The 19,759-nt window shown below is 38.3% G+C and overlaps 1 protein-coding gene across 1 annotated transcript in view; it reads right to left on the bottom strand.

The window, feature by feature from the left end:
• IPO9 (importin 9) overlaps window positions 1–19,759 on the bottom strand; it is a 71,592-nt gene that overhangs the window by 22,570 nt on the left and 29,263 nt on the right. The window contains exons 2-13 of the mRNA XM_007941126.1: window positions 14,862–14,923; window positions 14,582–14,668; window positions 13,485–13,686; window positions 9,713–9,801; window positions 8,267–8,353; window positions 6,851–6,970; window positions 6,650–6,750; window positions 6,306–6,364; window positions 4,574–4,725; window positions 3,563–3,661; window positions 1,916–2,022; window positions 1,407–1,546 (exon numbers count right to left, since the gene is read on the bottom strand). Coding sequence (XP_007939317.1) covers window positions 1,407–1,546; window positions 1,916–2,022; window positions 3,563–3,661; window positions 4,574–4,725; window positions 6,306–6,364; window positions 6,650–6,750; window positions 6,851–6,970; window positions 8,267–8,353; window positions 9,713–9,801; window positions 13,485–13,686; window positions 14,582–14,668; window positions 14,862–14,923 — 1,305 coding nt within the window. The remainder of the gene's footprint in view (window positions 1–1,406; window positions 1,547–1,915; window positions 2,023–3,562; window positions 3,662–4,573; window positions 4,726–6,305; window positions 6,365–6,649; window positions 6,751–6,850; window positions 6,971–8,266; window positions 8,354–9,712; window positions 9,802–13,484; window positions 13,687–14,581; window positions 14,669–14,861; window positions 14,924–19,759) is intronic.

The following is a 19,759-nucleotide window of genomic DNA, read 5'->3' as shown; positions in this document are numbered from 1 at the left end:
GGTTTCCCTTTTCTTTGTTGAAGAGGGTCTGTGCAATCCTTCTGCCTAGTCCGCCATCTTGCCCCGCCTCCTCTGTTCATTTTTAAGAGTGTAAAGGAGTCCTGAGACCAAAAGGTTTGAGAATGGCTGGTGCAGAAAAATTAATTCTGAAAGGTTTATAGCTTACAGCTGTTCCATAGGCAGGAAAGCTAATGGTATATATCAAGCCTTTTCCAATCTTAATGTCAAATATCCTAAAATATCCATGAGTTTTTGAAGATTCTTTCCTGGGGCAAGGTCTACAAGAAATATGTTGATGCGTTCGACAAATTCCAATACTTCATTTTTACTCAACACATAATTATGGAATGAATGCCTATTATATGCAAGGCACTGTGGGGATACAAAGATGTATTAGACATGCTATCTCCTTTCAGAGATCTTACTTTATAGTAGGAGAGAGAAAACATATCTATCAACTACAATATAATGTAGGAGATACGGTAAGTACAGAGTGAAACAGGATATTCCCAATGGATCTGAGCTCTGGATGCGCAACCATTTTAATCATGATTTGGAGAAAGGAAGTGATGGGGTGACATGTCCTATAATAAATTGCTTATTTTGACTCACAGAGCAGAATGTTTACAAATGGCTTAAGATACCCCCAGGGCTATCCTATGAAGGAGAGCCAGGCCAACAGATTGCGAATGCGACAAAAAATGCCAAATGACCCATGATTTGAATATTCAGAGAGAAAGCAAAGTCAGTATTTTGGAATGGGGGCGTCTAGCTCTAAGGATTGAATAAGGCATGGCAAGGGCTCTGTAGCAATACAGCAATGCAGCACACAACATCCCATAGAGAACACTGATTCTTGACTATGGCCCTTCAGAGCTGAAAAAAATCAGTCTAATAATAAAAGGCTATTTTTTTTTAAGACAAGCAGCTAACATGGACAGAAAACGGAACACTTTAATTATGTGGAGATAGGCCAAGAATAAAGTTTGAGAAAAATGACAGGAAATAAACAGAAAGAATGAGCGTGACAGAATGCTTAACTGCATTCTGAGCTTAATTACGAGACTGGAACTTGAGCTAGAGTTTTCAAGGTACAGCAACCAGATTTGCATTCCATTCAAATGCCACACACAGCCTGGAATGGCAGCAGGGATTTGGGTGGAAACATGAACAGTGAGTGGGAAAGAATTATGACATAGACAGTATTAGTCTTTTAGCAGATGAAGCTTGAGTCATGGTCTGTAAGCTGTTTTGAAGGTTCAAATGAATTCCAGCTCTAGGGTGAAAAGAAAAATTCTCACCCAAAGGACATAAGACTATCCAACTACTGATCTAAGAGAATAATGCAACTGAGTTGATGACAGCCTGAAGGTCTTCCTGGATCCAAGCACTGAAAGGAAACATACCTGAGAGGTTGAGGTCTGCAAGGATGACATTGGTCAGGAACCCATGCATGTCAAAGTGGATCCTGCCATTTTTCACACTGTCAGTGATGATGGACTTCACTGAGCCGAGAGCAAGCATGCATGCCTCATGGATCTTCCACCTGTAAAGGGTTACCACAGCCTAATAAAACAAACTAACCACCAAAAAGATAAATATTTGAGAAAGAAGATGTAGAAAAAGCACAATCTAACCCACAAAGGCCACTTATCTGCCCTTCCCATCAAAGGCTATAGCTGAAAACTGAGCAAAATTTACTAATAACAGATTTTTTTTCTAATTAAAACAAAGTAAAACTCCATCTCCTTTTAAGGACTTTTTTAAATAAAGGGATAAAACAAAAAGCATCTTTACCACTCATCTTAGGGCTAGGAAGGATTGCTTTAGAATAGATGATCTAAAGCAAGGATTTGTTCTCAGAGCTGAAGCCTGTAACACACCCCAAGTTAAGCATCTGCTACCCACGCCTTACCAGTGTTCGGTGCCGCTGTTTTTGGTTTGTTCTGCTTCCTGTAAATGCCGAGTGGCTGCAGCAGCCAGGGCTGCTGCACTCTCATTCTGGAAATCTGTGGCCACAGCCTAGGGAGAGAGGAGGACTAATCTATTTGTGCAAATGAAACTCATTTTAATTACAAGCTGCTTTAGTTAGGATGCTGCCTAATTGAGTAGTGCAAACTCACATATACATGCCAATTAGGTTTCTCTACTGAAGTTAAAGTAGTAATCTGTATTTTTTCAGTGCTCAGACTTTGTAGCGGCTGGACAGTTGCTCCCTTTGGCTATATTTAGTACAGTATAAGGAGCAATGATAGATTTAGCTTTGGCTGGCAATGGCCAGATATTTTTTTCTTGGAGCCTGAGCATAGAAAAACAAAGCTAATCTACTACTTGAAATACAGTGTGATCTTTCATAGGTGCTTTAGAAATAGTAAATGATAATAAGAAATGATTCACCAACAATGAGAACAAACCTCCCATCCAACAGCAAATGGCAGCTTCTTCACAGTACTTCAGCATAGAGACAACTGGTATAATTTAGTCAGAGGAGCCAAGGAAAACAAGAGCAGATGTTTGGATGTTCATTTCCCAGCAAGCTTTTTTTTTTTTAAAAAATTTAAAGTTTTCCAACCTCTGTTTTGTGCTATAGTTTCTTGCTGAAGAGTGGATTAAATGAAAATCTTCTTGATTCAACAGCCCTTACTCATTCTGTGCACAATTCTTTTCTTAACTTTTTATTGAGTTTGGGTGAAAGTTTACAGAGCAAATTGGTTTTCCAGTCAATAATTCATATACATTTTGTTTTGTGACACTGACTGCAATCCCCACAATGGAACAGCACTCTTCCCACTTCCTCCCTTGGTTCCCCATTTCCATTCATCTTTCTTTCCTATCCCTTCCTGCCCTCTGAGTTTTATAAATGCTGCCCTTTTGATGGTGTACGGTTGACTATTCTAAGGAGTGCATATCTTGCTGGTATGATTGCTTACCCTATAGACCTGTCTATCATTTGGCTAAAAGTAGAACCACAGTTACGAGTTCAGTTCCTGGCCTAGAGTATGTCTAAGGGCCATCATCTCAGGGGTTTCACCATTATCTGTCAGACAAGTAAGCCAGGTTCTTTTTTATGATTTTGACTTTCATTCCACATTTTCCTCCCACTACATCCAGGACTTCTTATTGTGATCCCTCTCAGAGTGGTCAGCAGTGGTAGCTGGGCATCATCTAGTTCTTCTTGTCTCAGGGTCATGGAGGCTGGGGTACAAATGGTCCATTGGTCCTTTGGACCAATTTCTTCTTTGCATCTTTGATTTCTTTCATACTTCTTTGCCCCGGACGGGGAGAGACCAATAGCTGTACTTAAATGGCTGCTCACAAGCTTTTAAGACCCCAGTCCTATGCACAAGTCTTGACACTAATATTTACTTGTAAATCAGAACTAGTAGCAACGACTTTGGAATTCCCAAGTCAAACTTCTTTTGAGATATTCTCTTATATCCCCAAAAAAGTATGACATAAAGCCACCCAACAATACTGATTGGCTAGATATCTAGAAAGAAGAGGAAAAGCTCCCACTACTAATTAGGCTTATTTGGTTGAAGTACAAAGGTAACCCTCTTACCAGCAAAAGATCTTGAGCTGCAATTCTAACAGTGTAGGAGAAGGTATCATCATCTTCATCTTCCACAAATTGTTGGGGGTTGGCTGTCCATACTTTAATCTGAAATGATGATGAAGTTAGGTCTTTGTAAGGCTCTCAATCTATTTCACATGCTCCCTCTTAAGAATATTCTAACCTTTTGTTTTAACCTTGAAGAAAACTCTAGCCTTAAAGTCTTTACTTTTGATGTAGAGAAGCAAGCTGTTTTTCAAAGTAGACAACAATGGCTATTTCTAGCAGATACTATTTTGGAATTTAGCAGATTACCAGCTCACTGCTATTGTCAATCAGCTATTACTCGTTGACAGATAATCTTCTACCTACTAAGTCTAATGGGATATTTACTGTGAAAATTAAGTTAATTCCTATGCTGTTTTATAGAAAAGAAGCAGTTATCTTATTCTTTAATGTTCTTTTCTGGTTTTAATGACCCACCAACCAGGCTAATGATATGTTCCCAACATTTCCCTATTTATAGGAAAGGAATAGGTTCTTCTACATACCAGTATCTTTGGTAAGTGGTCCTATAGAGATTTTCCTAACAGTAAAAATATTCCAAAAGTCCATTAACTTAATATCAAAAACAAACCAAAAACCAAACTCACTGCCAACGAGTCGATTCTGACTCATAGCAACTCTCACTGGGTTTCTGAGGAGGTAAATCTTTATGGAAGTAGATTGCCCAGTATTCCTTCCATGGAATGGCTGGTGGGTTTGAACTGCCAACCTTCTGGTTAGCAGTCAAATGCCTTAGGCACTATGCCACCAAATAACCTAATATAGGAGTTGATAAAAACCCTTATATTCAAGAATTTGACAATATAATGATATCAATGCTTTCCTAGAATTTCATATGAAATTATTCTGCTAGTGCTCTATTTGTACTAATAATGTTCATTTGATTTAGGCCTCATATACATCATGCTGCACTTTCTAAATACAAGTTGATAACTGTGCCCAAATATCATTTACCTGCTCCTCAGTGATTTGCATGTACAGGATAATATAGTAAATCAACTCCGGCAAGGCCTTCTTCACAGTGCTTTTGAATTTGCTATTTTCTAGTAGGGCATGGACAAATTCAAAAATGCTAAAGACGAGATTCTCAAAGCCCAGTACTTCACCTAGAGGAAAATATACAAGGTAAGAAGTTAATGACAAGAAAGCATGTATGTTAGAACTACATTATCTTTGTAAACTAATGAATATTTAAAGTACTTGCTTATTATTCCCAAGGGATTAGTAGAGAGGGCTGGGGAGCTAAAGAAAGGAATTTTTGAGGATATTAAGCACTCTTCGGATTCTTAAGTAAAAGAATCAGAAACACTGAATATACAGGAAAACCCGTGAAAGCCAGAACCTGTGTAAAGCAGAAATCTGTCAGATGAGAACTCAAACATTTTTCACTAAAACAAGCGATAGATCTTACTAGTCTGATAGAGACTGGTAGAACCCTTGAGACTATGGCCTTTAGATACCCTTCAAGCCTGGAACTGAACTTACGCCCATGGCTCAAATTTTAGCCAAACGATAGGCCTAGAATGTGAACAGTAACACCAGGGAGGTACATGCTCCTTAGAACCATCAGCTACATGAGATCAAAAGGGCAGCATATGCCCAAGAATAAAGCTCAGAGGGCAAGAAGGGACGGGCAAGTAAGACAAATGAAAAAGGGAGCCCAGGGAGTAAGTGGGAAGAGTGCTGTTACATTGTGGTGATTGTAATCAATGCCACAAAACAGTATGTGTATGAATTGTTGAATGGAAAACCGATTTGATATGTAGTTTCAGACAAATCACAATTAAAAAAATACCCCAAAACCAGATAATACACATAAAACAAGGCCTGAGGTGTGTCAAATGTTCATCAGCTGTTCAATAATCACGTTATACAAGTGAGATTGCAACTAATCCATTTTCCTCTGAAATTTCCAAATATTCTACACTGAATAATAATTGCTTTCAGACTCCCAAACAAACAAATAAAACGAGCGATAAAAAAGTATTAAGACTGCACCCTGTCAAAAACAGAAAACTTGTGAGAGCTGGAAAAACAAGGCAGCGCTGTTGAGTTTTGGCTTTCATAGCTTTTACTGTATTTCCTATCATGTCTATCTTTAATCTAGCATATTTAGAAATATCAAAACAGAAATGAAAGTATTATCATCTGGGACTCCAAAATAAAACTAGACAAGATGGCAGAAACAGGTTGGATTAGAGATGGCCTTTAAAGGGTCTCTTCCAACTTGGAAATTCTATGATTTTTTTATGAGATTTGTGCATATATCTATGAGGAATAGATTAGTAAAAGATTTTCAATTTCTCATTTCCCCACAATGTTCTATGCTTGAGTATGTTTGCTATATCTCATATATGGAGAGAAAACTCTATTAGTAAACTCTATTAGTTGTTGTTGTTGTTATGTGCCGTCGAGTCGGACCCGACTCATCGCGACCCCTCTTTGGGTTTCTGAGGCAGCATCACTACAGAAGTAGATTGCCCCATCTTCCTTCTGAGGAGTGGCTGGTGGGTTTGAACCGCCAGCCTTCTGGTTAGCAGTCAAGTGCCTTAGCCACTATGCTACCAGTTACTCAAAAGTAACTGTAAGTTACTTTTCCCTGTCTCTAGATTCTTTTTTTCCCCCTCCCCTATATCTCTTTTCCCACTAACTGGTGTATCTGTTAAGTTCAGATAAACTTAGATACCATCAGAATCCACAGGATCTTCTACTTCCTCTGTGTAATTTACTTCTGTCTTCACATAAGTATGATGAAGAGTGAAGAAATAGAATTTGGAGTCTGCTTTATATATACTCTATAAGGGAATGTTGTACACTCCAACACTAAGAGTAAAACAAACAAACAAAAAACTAGTTGCCACTGAGTCAATTCTGACTGGTGGGGACCCCAGGTGTGTCAGAGTAGAGCTGTGCTCCACAGGGTTTTTTTAATGGCTTATTTTTTCAGAAGTAGGTGGCTGGCTAGGTCTTTCTAGACACTTAAAAAAAAAAAAAAAACTCCACAAATAATAAACTTTCAGGAAAGGATATAAAGCGGCACTCTCAGTTAGGGTGTTCCAAACAATAGGTAGAATCTGCTGCATGGAGGAAACCATGTGCTTTGGGAAGTTTTTCACCAGTGCTGTCACTGCCTGAGATATAAAAAGACCCAAGAGTTACAAGTGAGATAGAAGAAATCAATGATTTCAGATCACTTTCTCAAACCCAAATATATTGGCAATCAATATTTACCTTTAGGACCTCCATTTTAAATCCACTGTCAGATGTGGGGCCATCTGGTATCTGCAGGGCCTGAACAAAGGCCTCTGTGAACTGCTGCACCACAGGAAAGATCAGGACTTTGGCTGCACCCTGAAAGCAGAACCCAAAAATCAATGCTTAACATACCTCTCTAATCAATGGCTTCAGTGCATGTATCAAACACAGACATTTGAGGTGTGTGGTCAGGGTTGCTCGAGTAAATTGTGCCAATTACACTGATTGTGCAAACCAGTCCAGGGAGACTAAGATCACTCACTTCTGATGTCAAATTGTGTGGTTAGGAACAAATTCTACTACATGTACTTTTTGTGTCCTATGGAAATCTCAGCTTCCCTTTCCTGTTCATTCAGATCCCAGCTGCCCACACAACCCTTTTCCCCCTCATCGCTAGCTACTCAGGGCTAGGTTTTCAAGTATTAGCCACAAGCTTGGGAGGCCACATGACTCCCTCCACTTCAGATCAGCCAGTCCCAAATTTGCAGTTTTCCTCTGCCTGCCACAGGGTTCCAAATGTAAGCTCAGAAGTCCGTATGACTTCCACTTCAGACCAGCTAGCCTTCCCTACTACTTATTCCTTTGGGCCCTATAATTCACTGGAACAACTCATTGGGCTCATGGGATTTACCACACTTTAATAGCTTTAATATAACAAAAAGAACAACAACAAAAACCACACACATAATACAAATGAAGAGATGCATAGGGCAAAGTCCAGGAAGAATCCCAGAGCAGAGCTTCCAGGTCCCAAGGGGATGCACTACCCTCCTGAGAGGAGATGTTCACCCTTGCCAACTAGGAAGCTCCATCTGAGCCTTAGGGCTCAAGGTTCTTATCACCCTCACAAAACAGTCATGATAGATTATAGCATGCCTCCTGCAGGTTAATCAGCATTGGGTTCCCGGGTGGTCCGGTCTCCTTTTGGTCTGGTCAGGTCCCATCATTAGTTGTAGGTACTTGTTTGGCTCAAAAGCATAGAGAACAAAGGACAAACTGCCTTCTGCAAGGTGATCTCTCTAGGCTCAGGTCCCAACCAGAAGGGCATACCTAGAGTCAATGGAGGTATTATGTATCCTTATCTAACACAATCCCACCCCCACCCCACACACAGAGAACAACTTCTTAGAACCACTTCTGAATCATAGGATTGATGCTTAGTATAAAAATCAGCACAGGATAAGGTGTTAAAGAAACACAGCTTATATGAAAGGAAACTAAGTTATATACACAAATGAGAAATTTAATCAAAATGTTGAATCTATCCACAACACTAGTTAGTATGCTTTTTGGTACTACTGTCATGAAATGAGTAATTGCTATACCTGCAATGGAAGGTATTAATAAAGACCATGCACATGAAATCTGTTACTCATCCAGAGGCTCATTTACCTTTTCCAGCTCCTCCATGTTACAGATCATATGGGCACAAGTGGTAAAAATCTCCACAGCTCGGGAACGGGTTCGAATACCATACACCTGGGGGCAAGGTTATAGCACAGCCGTGAGATTGGTATCAGTGTGCGTGTGTGTGTCTATGATTACAAGTAAAAACTATGACTACTCAGTCCACACACAGGACTCGAACCCCTAGAGAGATCAGAAATGTTATCCATTCATGTCCAGAAGACCGCTTTCTTCTGTATTTCAGAGAATGAAAGGCATCAGGATCACAATGTTACAATGAACTGCCTTACATATAGGCCTCTGTGGGCTGATTTGATCAAAAACATGACTGGGTATTGCTTAAATCCCAACATGGTTAGTGTATTTCTTTCAAAATACAAATATCCTTGGCTGGAGGGCAAGAGACAGTTGCTGTGAGCTGTTGTTGAGTCAGTTTTGATTAATGGTGACCTTATGTATAAACAATACCTGGTCCTGTATCATTCTTAAAATTGTTGATATGGTTAAAACATTAACTATCAGGCATTCCTATCTTATACAGAAGAGTTACTGTTCATATACACACCAATCAAATACACATACAGTATAGTAAGGGTCTATTATGTGTAATAAGGAGCTCTGGTGGTGCAGTGCCTACTGCATTGGACTGCTAAACCAGAAGGCTGTTGATTCAAATCCACCAGCTGCTCCAGGGAAGGAAGACGGGACAATCCATTTCTGTAGACTTACTGCCTTGGAAACTCAATGGGGGTCACTATGAGTTGGAATTGACTCAATGGAAGTAGATTTCATTTTGGTTTGGTTTTTATTATGTGTAGTACAGTGACAGATTGCATCCAAATACTTAGATGAGGTAGGCAAGCTTAGGTTAGACACCTCCATGCAAGCCTAAAAAAACCTAAACCAAACTCACCGCCATTGAGTCCATTCTGACTCCTAGTGACCCTATAGGACAGAGCAGAATTGTCCCATAAGGTTTTGAAGGCTATAAATTTTTATGGAAGCAGACTGCCTCATCTTCCCTCCCCCCACCGGCAGAGCAGTTGGTGGGTTTGAACTGTCAAACTTTTGGTTAACAGCCAAGTACTTTAACTACTGCACCACCAGAGTTCCCAATGCAAGGCTAGAGGGAGCATAAAGGTACTAGGTATTTAGGGGTTATTGGATGCCCAGGAGGTACAAGGTAGGTAAATAAATATTTCAGCTATTTCATTCTTATCAAAGGCTTGCCCTTGTAGTTTTGAGTAGAAAGTCCTGAGGCTAACTCAGATTCACACCTTTGTCAGTTCTAGCTAGTTCTAGTTGGGCATGTCAGTTCTAGCTGGTTCTAGTTGGGCATGGAGATTAGCACCTTCCAGAAACAATGGCCTCCCAGCTGAGATTAATGAGCAGGAATAGCCTCTGTGTGATCTTGGAGCTGAGATTTCATACCTCGGCCATGGTGAAGATCTTATACATCTCTGGCAGAATGACAGGAGCAACGAGTGGCATCTGTGTGTCTGTTACTTCTCGAGTGAATTCTACAAAGAAAAAAGTAACAGTGCAAAAAAAAAATACTGCTTTCCAAAGACATCAAGTGTAAACATTTCCCAAACTGCTTCTAGGTGGCAGTTCCAATTAGACAGCATGCAGGTAAAGACTCTGACCTGGCAGCCTTATCCTACTTCGGAAGGAAAAGAAGCAAGAGTTACTGGTTATTTGTAGAAGAGAACAATTGGTGATTAAGGAAAACATAAGAGATTAAGAAAGAAAACTTTAAAATATATATTGAAAGGGAATCTGTAAAAGAACTCCTCAAGTCCTTATGAGGCCAACTTGGGAAAATTCTGTAATAATCTAATTCATGCCCTGTCAACATTCAGGTGCATTTCTAGATAGATCTCTTATCTTTGATTTTGTTTCCAATATTCTTCCTTGGCAAGTTATTTTGATACACATAATGAAATATGTACACATTTAAGAGGCCTTAACTCCATTCTATTTATATCATTCTTCTAAGTGGGTGACATTTATTGACCTAGAAATCAGAGGATGATGGTAACTGGAACAGAAAGGGATCGCGTATGTGAACTGGAAAAGGTAATGTATATATAGAATGAGACTTGAAGGTAAGGGAAATATGGGTCACACCTTTCCTTCACTCCCCGACCCCTCAAAGAAACCACCACTACCACTACCACCACCACCAAAACACAAGGCCCTGAGACAGCATGAAGGAGTCTGGTCTCACATCACTGTTAGAAACAGTAATGTGGGTTCTAATAACTGGCCACCTATTCACTTTTCTAATGCTTTTCCTAGCTCTTCACATTATTACTATAAAAATGAAGCTAACCAGTTGGGATATTAATGCAGGAGGATATACAACTAGAAATGCATGCTGGCATTTTCAAGGTTAATATACTCACAAATCTTGGGCAATCAATGCCCACAAGTCAAATGAGGATCAAATACTTAAGGCTGAATCTTCTATACTAGATGTGCTTTCCTCCTGAGGAATAAATTTGGAGTGTTGAACAGTAAGTTAATGTTTCTATTTTATTTAGAGTTCCAAGGAAAGTAGTCCTGTGGCATATTAACGATAAACAAGTTTCATGAAAAAAAAATGTAGTTTAATTTAATTCTACTAATTAAGTACCTAACCACACTTTTTTACGCTCTTTGTAATCATTCCTGGTTGTTGTTTGTTGTTATGTGCCATCTAGTCGGACCCAACTCATAGAGACCCCTCCGTGGGTTTCCGAGGCAGTATCACTACACAAGTAGACTGCCCAACCTGGTAGTCTCAATTTATTAACACTTTACAGGCTTGAGTCCCAAACAAGTTTTCTGAGGTCACCTAGCAAGTAAGAAAAAGTCTGGGCCACCAGCAACACTTCAATTTCCAAACTTCTTTGAAACTATAGGCTGAAGCCTGTGGGTCAAATACTTCAAGTCTTTAGCTGTGTTTGCATTTCCTTTACTCCTTTATAAATAGGTAAGTTCAATGGGAAGCCTCATTAAAGGGAGACTAGGGCAGTATCTTAAAAATCTTGAAGATAATCAGCCGTCTTTTCCTAATGGACTCCTGTCCATATATCAATATCCAACTATTGTCACATATGTCGTAGTTTCTTTTGTCAGAGCACAGTCTGTCCTTGTTTGAAAATACATGGAACACCTATTTGGGAATGGAGATTGGCTGCTATCCATGCCATGTTTGGTGAATCCACTACGAAAGGATACAGATTTCCCTGACCGATGTTTCCCTGTTTCTGACAGAAAAGTTATCTCACTAAACAGTAATTTCCCAAGTCAAATACAATGAGGTCTCATTAGCATTCCAAGCGGGATAAATATATAATCACCTTTTCCTCCAAGGTTGTTAAAAAGAGTCTGAATTTTGTGTTGGAAAATTGAGAGGAAAAAGACTTGGTAGAAAACATATCAGTTAAATGATATTTTGGCACCATGATGTTGTAAATAAGTAATCCTGGATGTCAATTCCATGGAGAGGAGTATATGAAAGTGCCTAAATAAGTCACAGAAGAGAAGAAAGGGAAATCAGCCGGGAAGTAGAAATCTGAGTAAGGAACAGCTTGATCTTTGTAGTAAGTGCTTTGCACCAGCAGTTAAAAACGGAAACTTTGTCAGAAATAATAAGAATACAGTGGATAGCTCAAAAAGGCAGCTGAAGCATGGGAAGAGGGGGTTTTGAAACAAAAGGAGGGGAAGGATTCACTGTTAGTCATAGAATTCATAATTCTTTACCAATAATATCACACAGATTAGTAAAATTGGGCCTAGATGCTAAATTTAGCAAACTGAGATTTTTCAGAAAGAGACATTGGTATTTACATCCAGGTAAGAATACATTTTAGGTAACCCAGCAGGTTATAAAAGGAACAGACGAGATATGGGTGAGACAAAATGGTATGAACAGAGGGAAAAGATGATTTCTAAAAGATCAAAACAAGATAGCTAAAGTTCAGGTAAGGACTCCTTGAAGCAAAAGAGAATAGTGACTTCATCTAGTGTGATAGGAAGCAGGGCCGAACATGCAAAAGACTGGAAAACTCAGGCCATATCTAGAGATATATGAAAGCAAGTTCTAGGAGGGACTGACAGATTAATCAGGATTAGACAAGATATCTATTTTCTCCTTGAACTGTAAGTTCAAATATTTTTTACCACTTTCTCAGAAGGAAGAAAGGAAGAAAAGATACGAAGTCTGCATATTCTCTAAGCTGGCCAAATGAAGGTCAGGAACATATATCTACACTATTTCTGTCCTCTTTCTTACATTTCCATAAAAATTCCATTTGAATTGAACCCACACCTGTGGCTTCCAGCCAAACAAAAGACAGGCATATGAGTTGAACATTTACCTGAGGTAGATACATTCCTTGGAGAGAACAATCATGGGAGAAAGAAGGGCTGCTTAGGCACAGGGAGACAGCTCAGGGGGCAGGAGTGCATGAAGGGATGAACACAGGGAAGAGATAACTATCGGGAGGAAGTGGGATGAGAACTATTGCATTGGGGTAAATTATAATCAATGTCATGAAAAAGTGTATATGAACGGTGGTATGGAAAGTGAATTTGCTCTGTCAACCTTCACCCAAATCAAAATTAAAAAAAATAAAAAATACAAATAAAAAAATTTTCATTTGACTATTTCTAACCTTGCCATGGCTAAACAAGGTGGAAAAGAATATATGATAATAATCATAATGGCTAAAATTTATCAAGTCACATGTCAGTTATTATGCAAAACAGTTTTCATAGATTGTTGTTGTGTGTTATGTGCCATCGAGTTGGATTAGCTCATTTAAACTATCAAAAGCTCCACTGAAACAGATACTATCACTGTCTTAACTTTATATACAAAGAAATTCAGGCTTAAAGAGGCTAAGTAACTTGGGTTAAGGTAAGGCCAGAATATGAATTGAAATCTGACTGCTCAATCACTATGCCATTACTGTATTCTTAAGTGGGAAGGTTTGGTAGTTGAAGCAGTTACTATACCAACTTAATTCCCTGGAAAAACCAATGATGTTGGAGGGCAAACATGAACACTGAAACTAGGAGGGAGGAATAGCTTCAGAGAGAGAGCTGTGAATTTCTCTTGCTACTGGTCTGGGCCAGTCTTTCCCACAACTTCTTGTAAGTACACTATCACTTGGGATCCAAATACCATTACTAGAGAAAAGGCTTCTAGTACCTGTCAGCACTCGCATGGCTCCATGGACTGCATTTAAGTCTCCGCTCACCAACATCTCCATTAGCAGGTTGAAGAGCTGGGGCCAGGCTTCGGGCCAGTCCCAGTGGGCAATGGCTGACACTGCGTAGGCCACACTGGAGCGCACCTTGCTTATTGATTCTCTCAAACCGTTGGGCAACAGCTCCCGGATAACAATTTTTGCCTGTACAGGATAAGCCCATATGCCGTTAGACCAGGTTGTAAGTAATTGGCAGAGTCCAGTCTAGTCATGTATTGGAAAAATAATATGTACAAGATAAGGGCATTTTTAATGAAAATTCTTATATATAAACTTGACAAATAACTCATTAAGACAGTTCATCTGTGATACTATGCTGTCTACTACAATAGCCACTAGCCATATGTGGCTATTTAAATTTAAATTAATGTTTAAGTAAATTTAAAATTCAGTTCCTCAGCTGCACTAGCCATACTTTAAGTACTTAATAACTGCACGTGGCTAGTAGTTATTGGACAGCACAGATAGAAAGTATTTTTATAATGGCAGAATGTTCCAATGGACAGTACTGCTCTAGACCTTGAAATTTCTTGAAATTAGAAATATTATTTCATTTAATCATCAACCCTCTAAAATTGGTATTTTAATTCTTATTTTAGAGATTCAGGAAATTGAGGCTTATAAGTTAAATACATTTAGAATATCTGACAGCTAGTAAAAGTCAGAACTAGAATTGGAACACATATCCAAGAGAGTGTGACACTCAAGCCTTCTCTTCTATAGCATGGTATCCTCAATATTAGCTACCGATTTCCCTTTCTAGCTAGACTTTTGATTGTTCCACGCTGTCAAAGAATGTTGACAACCTGATCTCTTAAGATGGCCGCCCCTCAAATCTCTGTTGTTGTTGCTGTTATGCACCCTCAAGTCAGACCCGACTCATAGCGACCCCTCCTTGGGTTTCCAAGGCAGTATCAGTACGGAATTAGATTGCCCAACCTTCCTTCCGAGGAGTGGCTGGTGGGTTTGAACCACCAGCCTTCTGGTTAGCAGTCAAGTCAAATCTCTAGAGGTAGACAAATCACATGACTCTCCTTACCCTTTCTGTTGTTTCAGGAGGCCTAAACTTCTCTGACTGGGCACACCAGTGAGTCTCTACATACTGCTTCAAAATGACAGATGCCAGCTGTGAAGAGAAAAAGCCAAGCAATACAGCAAGAAAAAGACTTTCTTCATACATAAACCACAGACACAGCTGATACATTTGAAGTAGAACTAAATCTCCTACAACATCCTAGGTTATTTATAATTTGGCCTTATTCTTTCTCTTTCCCAATAGAAAGGGAAATTACTTATAAATTGGGCCAGTCTAGGCTTACCTGACGGATTGCCAGTGCACCCTGGGGATCTACGGTCAGCTCTGCCAAATGTACACCAAATTCTGAAACAGAAAATTTCCTTATGAGTCTAAGAACATCCAGGAAAACCATGGTAATTTACTGAGCTCTAGACCTAATGCCAAAAAGAAAGATTTCAGAATGATGCTTGATCAATTGCATTTAAAAGTACTGACAGCTGCTAAGATTGATTGTTCCAAGTAAGAAAAAACAGGATGGCCTACAGTGCATAGCTTCTTACAAGGCATAATCCCAGCACTCTCTCTTTTCTCCAGTCACTGCACGCCATCTTCCAGCCATCTTCCCTTCTAAGATGGCAATAACTTCCTTTCAGACCAATGAATGTAATATCTAATTGAAAACCAGTACTACCTTGCCCCAAGGAAAAATTGAAAGGTGAGAGTTCAGGATTTTCCCAGATATGTGCCACCATATATGATTAAGCCTCAAGAAAACTTGACTTCAACAGGCTTAGTTCTAAATATTTAAGTGTTGCATGTGAAGTTTTTAATATGCTATGTAAATGAAAATCCTGAACTGCAGAGTGAGAGGTTGTTAACAACTCTTACTCCCAAATGAAATTTTATGTTTAATTTACACCTGCAAAGAAGTCAATCATCAAATATTTATTTGTAGAAAGGAAAAGATGATGATCAAGATGGCATCATGATTTCCAATCTCATACTCGAGAGCTATGCTATCCAATATAGTAGCCACTAGCCACAGTGATGACTGAGTACCTGAAACGTGGCTAGTGTGAGCTGAGATGTGCTATAAATGTAAGACACATACCAGATTTCCAAGTTAATATAAACTATAAAATAGTGAAATATCTTGGTAATTTTTATATCAATCACACTGTGAAGTGAGACTACTTTGCATACATCAGGTTAAATGAATCAGTATTAAAAATTAATTTCACCTGTTTCTTTTTACCTTTTTTGTTATAGCCACTGCTATCAACTCGATTCTGACTCACAGGCCCATAGGACAGAGAAGAACTGCCCTATAGGGCTTTCCAAGGTTTAAATCTTTAAGGAAGCAGATTGCCCCATCTTTCTCCCATGGAGCAACTGGTGGGTTCAAATACTGACATTCTAGTTGGCAGCTGAGTGCTTTAACCACTGTACCACCAGGGCTCCTCCTTTTCACTATAGCTACTGGAAAATTTCATATGGGACTCACATTGTATTTCTATAGGACAGTACTGTCTTAGAGAATGAAAAGTAGGTTTTCAGACTTGGATGGCTTTGGTAGGTACACAAGATTTATGACAACCATTTGGATGGAGGGCACTATGATTTAGTAAGAGCATGCACTGGGGAATCAAGCAAAAGTAGGTTCAAATCCTAAAGCCACCATGTCAGACCTCAGACAAGTTACTTATCGTTTTTAAATCTCAGTCTCCTCATCCACAAAATAAGGATAATGGTATCTACATATCAAACAGTACTGTGAGGATTAAATAAGACAATGCATGTAAAGTGCTTAGCACAAATAGGTGGCACACAGGAAAATTAAAAAAAAAAAAAAAAACTTATTATGCTATTATTATTTTTATTGCCCATCAAGAGTACATTGTTTGGCTTTCCTGTCTACGTAACTAAGATTACTTTCCACAGAAAGTTCTGTCATAACTGGATTCCAAAGGAGTAACCCTCCAAAAGGGTATTTAATACCACAGAAAAGCTTAACATCAAGAAAGTACCGTTGCCCCAGGGATAAAGCTCAGAAGGCAGGAAGGGATGGGAAAGAAGGGCGAATGGAAACAGTAAACGCAGGGAGTGAGAAGAGTGCTGTTACATTGTGGGGATTGCAATCAATGTCATGAAATAAAATGTGTATGAATTGCTGAATAGAAAACTAATTTGCTCTGTAAACTTTCACTGAAATCACAACAAAAAGCTGAAAAAAAAAAGTATTGTTGCATGCAATGCTTCATTTTCAAAGCTTGTTCAAGTAAGCAGGTTAAACTCTACTGAAAATGATATATACCTGTATTTAAAACATTGTTTATCTCAAATAACTTTTAGACTTAGAGAAAAGCTGTAGAACAGCTACAAAATTAGCCACGTACATTAAAGAAGAAAAAAAGAAAAAAAAAAAAAAAAAAAAAAAACCTCTAGAACATCCTTCACCCACATTTCTCTGATGTTAACAACTTGAATGACTGTGGTTCAATTATCAAAAAAAATAGGAAATTAACATTGACATACTACTATTAACTACAGACTTGCTCAGAATTTCATCAGCTTTTTCCGTTTCAGGATCCAATCCAGGATTCCACATTACATTTAGTTGTCATGTCTCCTTAGTTTCTTCTAATATACGACAATTCATTGTCTTTGGTGACTATGACATTTTTAATGAGTTCTGATAAGTTATTTTGCAGAATGTCTTTCAATGTGGGTCTGACTAAAGTTTTCTCATGATTAGATTGAGGTTATATCAGAATATAAGAAAAGTGATGCTGTGTCCTCAGTACAGGCAGTCAGTCCCTTGGGTTACAATCCTTTAAACTCAAACCCAGTAAAGCCTATTAAAATTGGGGAGTGAAATCAAATGTACATGAACTGTTGAATGTAAAACAAATTCTGCTCTATAAATTTGCACCCAAAGCACAATTTAAAAAAAATTCATAAAACATACACAGTGATTCATAATAACAAATGGTGATATTTTGTGAAACATCAAAACATTATCACTGTACTATATTGAAGATGTTTTAGTGTACCTGGAAATGTTTCTTTAATGTTTTTTATACATAGAAAGTTACACTATATACTAAGACAAACATTTGACTGACGTTAGATACAATATGATCTGTAACTATTTCATCTTATGTACAAATTCAACTTAAAGACAGATTTAAGAAGAGAACTTATTCCTAATACAGGGACTGCCTGTATATCATACCAGAGAGCACATCTTGTTAATAAATTTTAATACTTGTGATCTTAACTTTGATCACTTGGGAAGTGGGGTCTGCTGGATTTTTCCACTGTAAAAGTACTGCTTTTCTTTTTGTAACTGATAAAAATCTTGAGAGACTTGACTTTACTGTACTAAAAATATCATGTTTCTTCAAACTTTCACCAACTGATTTTAGCATTCTCTAGTTCCTCTCAGCAAGCCAAACTCCAAAACCAAACCCACTGCCATCAAGTCAAGTCCGACTCATAGTAATCTCATAGGACAAAGAACTGCCCCAGAGGGTTTCCAAGACTGTTATTCTTTATGGAAGCTGACTGCCTCATCTTTTTTTTTTTTTTTTGCAGAGCAGCTGCTGTGTTGGAACTACCGGCATATTGGTTAGCAGCTAAATGCTTTAACCACTGCACTACCAGAACTACTTCTCTCAGCAAACAGAGCTAGGAAATAGATGTATTTCCTATTCTAATGCACACTATCCTATTCTTATACATTACCCACCTATCAATCAATCATAATACTTCAGTTGCCAAACCAACACCTAAAGATCCCTCCACTCTCCCCCCTTCCTTCTGTGTAACTTCTTTCTCTGACAATGATAAACCTGGCTCTCATTATCTACAGTACTTATTTGTTCATCTTAGTATAGGAGCTCTGGTAGTGTAGTGCCTAAGGCATTTGACTGCTAACCAGAAGGCCGGCGGTTCAAACCCACCAGCCACTCCTCAGAAGGAAGGTTGGGCAATCTACTTCCGAAGTGATACCGCTTCGGAAACCAAAGGAGGGGTCGCTATGAGTCAGATCTGATTCAACGGCAGTGAGTTTGGTTTAGCATATATATAGTATATATAATTACAGGGTTATTAACCCATATTCTTTTAACAATATAACTAGAGTACAATTTTTGTGTATCGTTCTTTTTGAATTTAGCCTTACAGTATACAGTCAAAAATACTATTTTTCCAAGTTACTTAGGTTAGTTTTTTCTTCTTTATCACCTAATTATGGTCATGTTATTCATTTGTAATACAGTTTAGTTCATTTGTTATTACTGTACTCTATTTTGCCCCCCATACACACACACACACATTGATTTTAATTATTTACTTATTTTGGGATTATGTTAAACATTATGATTCTCAGAGTCAAATCGCTCTGAATTGTACACTGATTCTTCCTGTTACAGCAGTGTATTATACCACTATGTGGATGAAACATGAGTTATTCAACCACTCTCCTATGGATGGGCAGTTCAGCTACTTCCATTTCAGTATTTCGCTTTTATAAACAATGTTGCAGTGAATAACTTTGAATACATGTATTTTCAAATTGTGTATTGTTAGGGTAGATTCCAAGAAGTAAGATTACTGAGTCAAAAGGTAAATGTTTATGTAGTATAGTTAGATGTGGCCAAATTTTCTTCCAGAAGGATTGCAGCAATATGCATTCCCACCAGCAATATGTAAGACTGTCTGTTTCGCCACAGCCTAACCAACAGAATTGTATTATAATTTTAAATTTTTGCCAATTTTATAGGTGAGAAATGATTATTTCAATGTTGTTTTAATTTGTAGTTCTCCACTTACGAGTTTAAACATTTTTTTGTATATTTGAGGGCTGTTATGTGTCTTGTGTGTGTGTGGTGGGGGGGAACGAATTGTCTGTCCATGTCTTTCCCTCACTTTTCTACTGGGATTTTGGTCCTCTGTGTCTCAAGTTTTAAGAAGTTTTTCTTTTTTAAAATATATTAAGGATATTATATTTTAGTTTCTTATAAAAAATTTCTCCCAGTTTGTCTTTTTGGTTTGACATATAGTAACTTTTTGCCATGCAAACTTATGTAGTCAAATATCTCAATCTTTTTTTTTTTTATTGTGATTCGGATGAAGATTTACAGAGCAAATTCACTTTCCATACAGCAGTTTACATATACTTTGTCTCATGACATT

The sequence above is a fragment of the Orycteropus afer genome, unplaced genomic scaffold (genome assembly GCF_000298275.1).
Source record: "Orycteropus afer afer isolate SDZICR_OR568_19922 unplaced genomic scaffold, OryAfe1.0 scaffold00075, whole genome shotgun sequence".
Taxonomy (NCBI): Eukaryota; Metazoa; Chordata; class Mammalia; order Tubulidentata; family Orycteropodidae; genus Orycteropus; species Orycteropus afer.
This window is presented reverse-complemented; position numbering and strand designations above follow the sequence as displayed.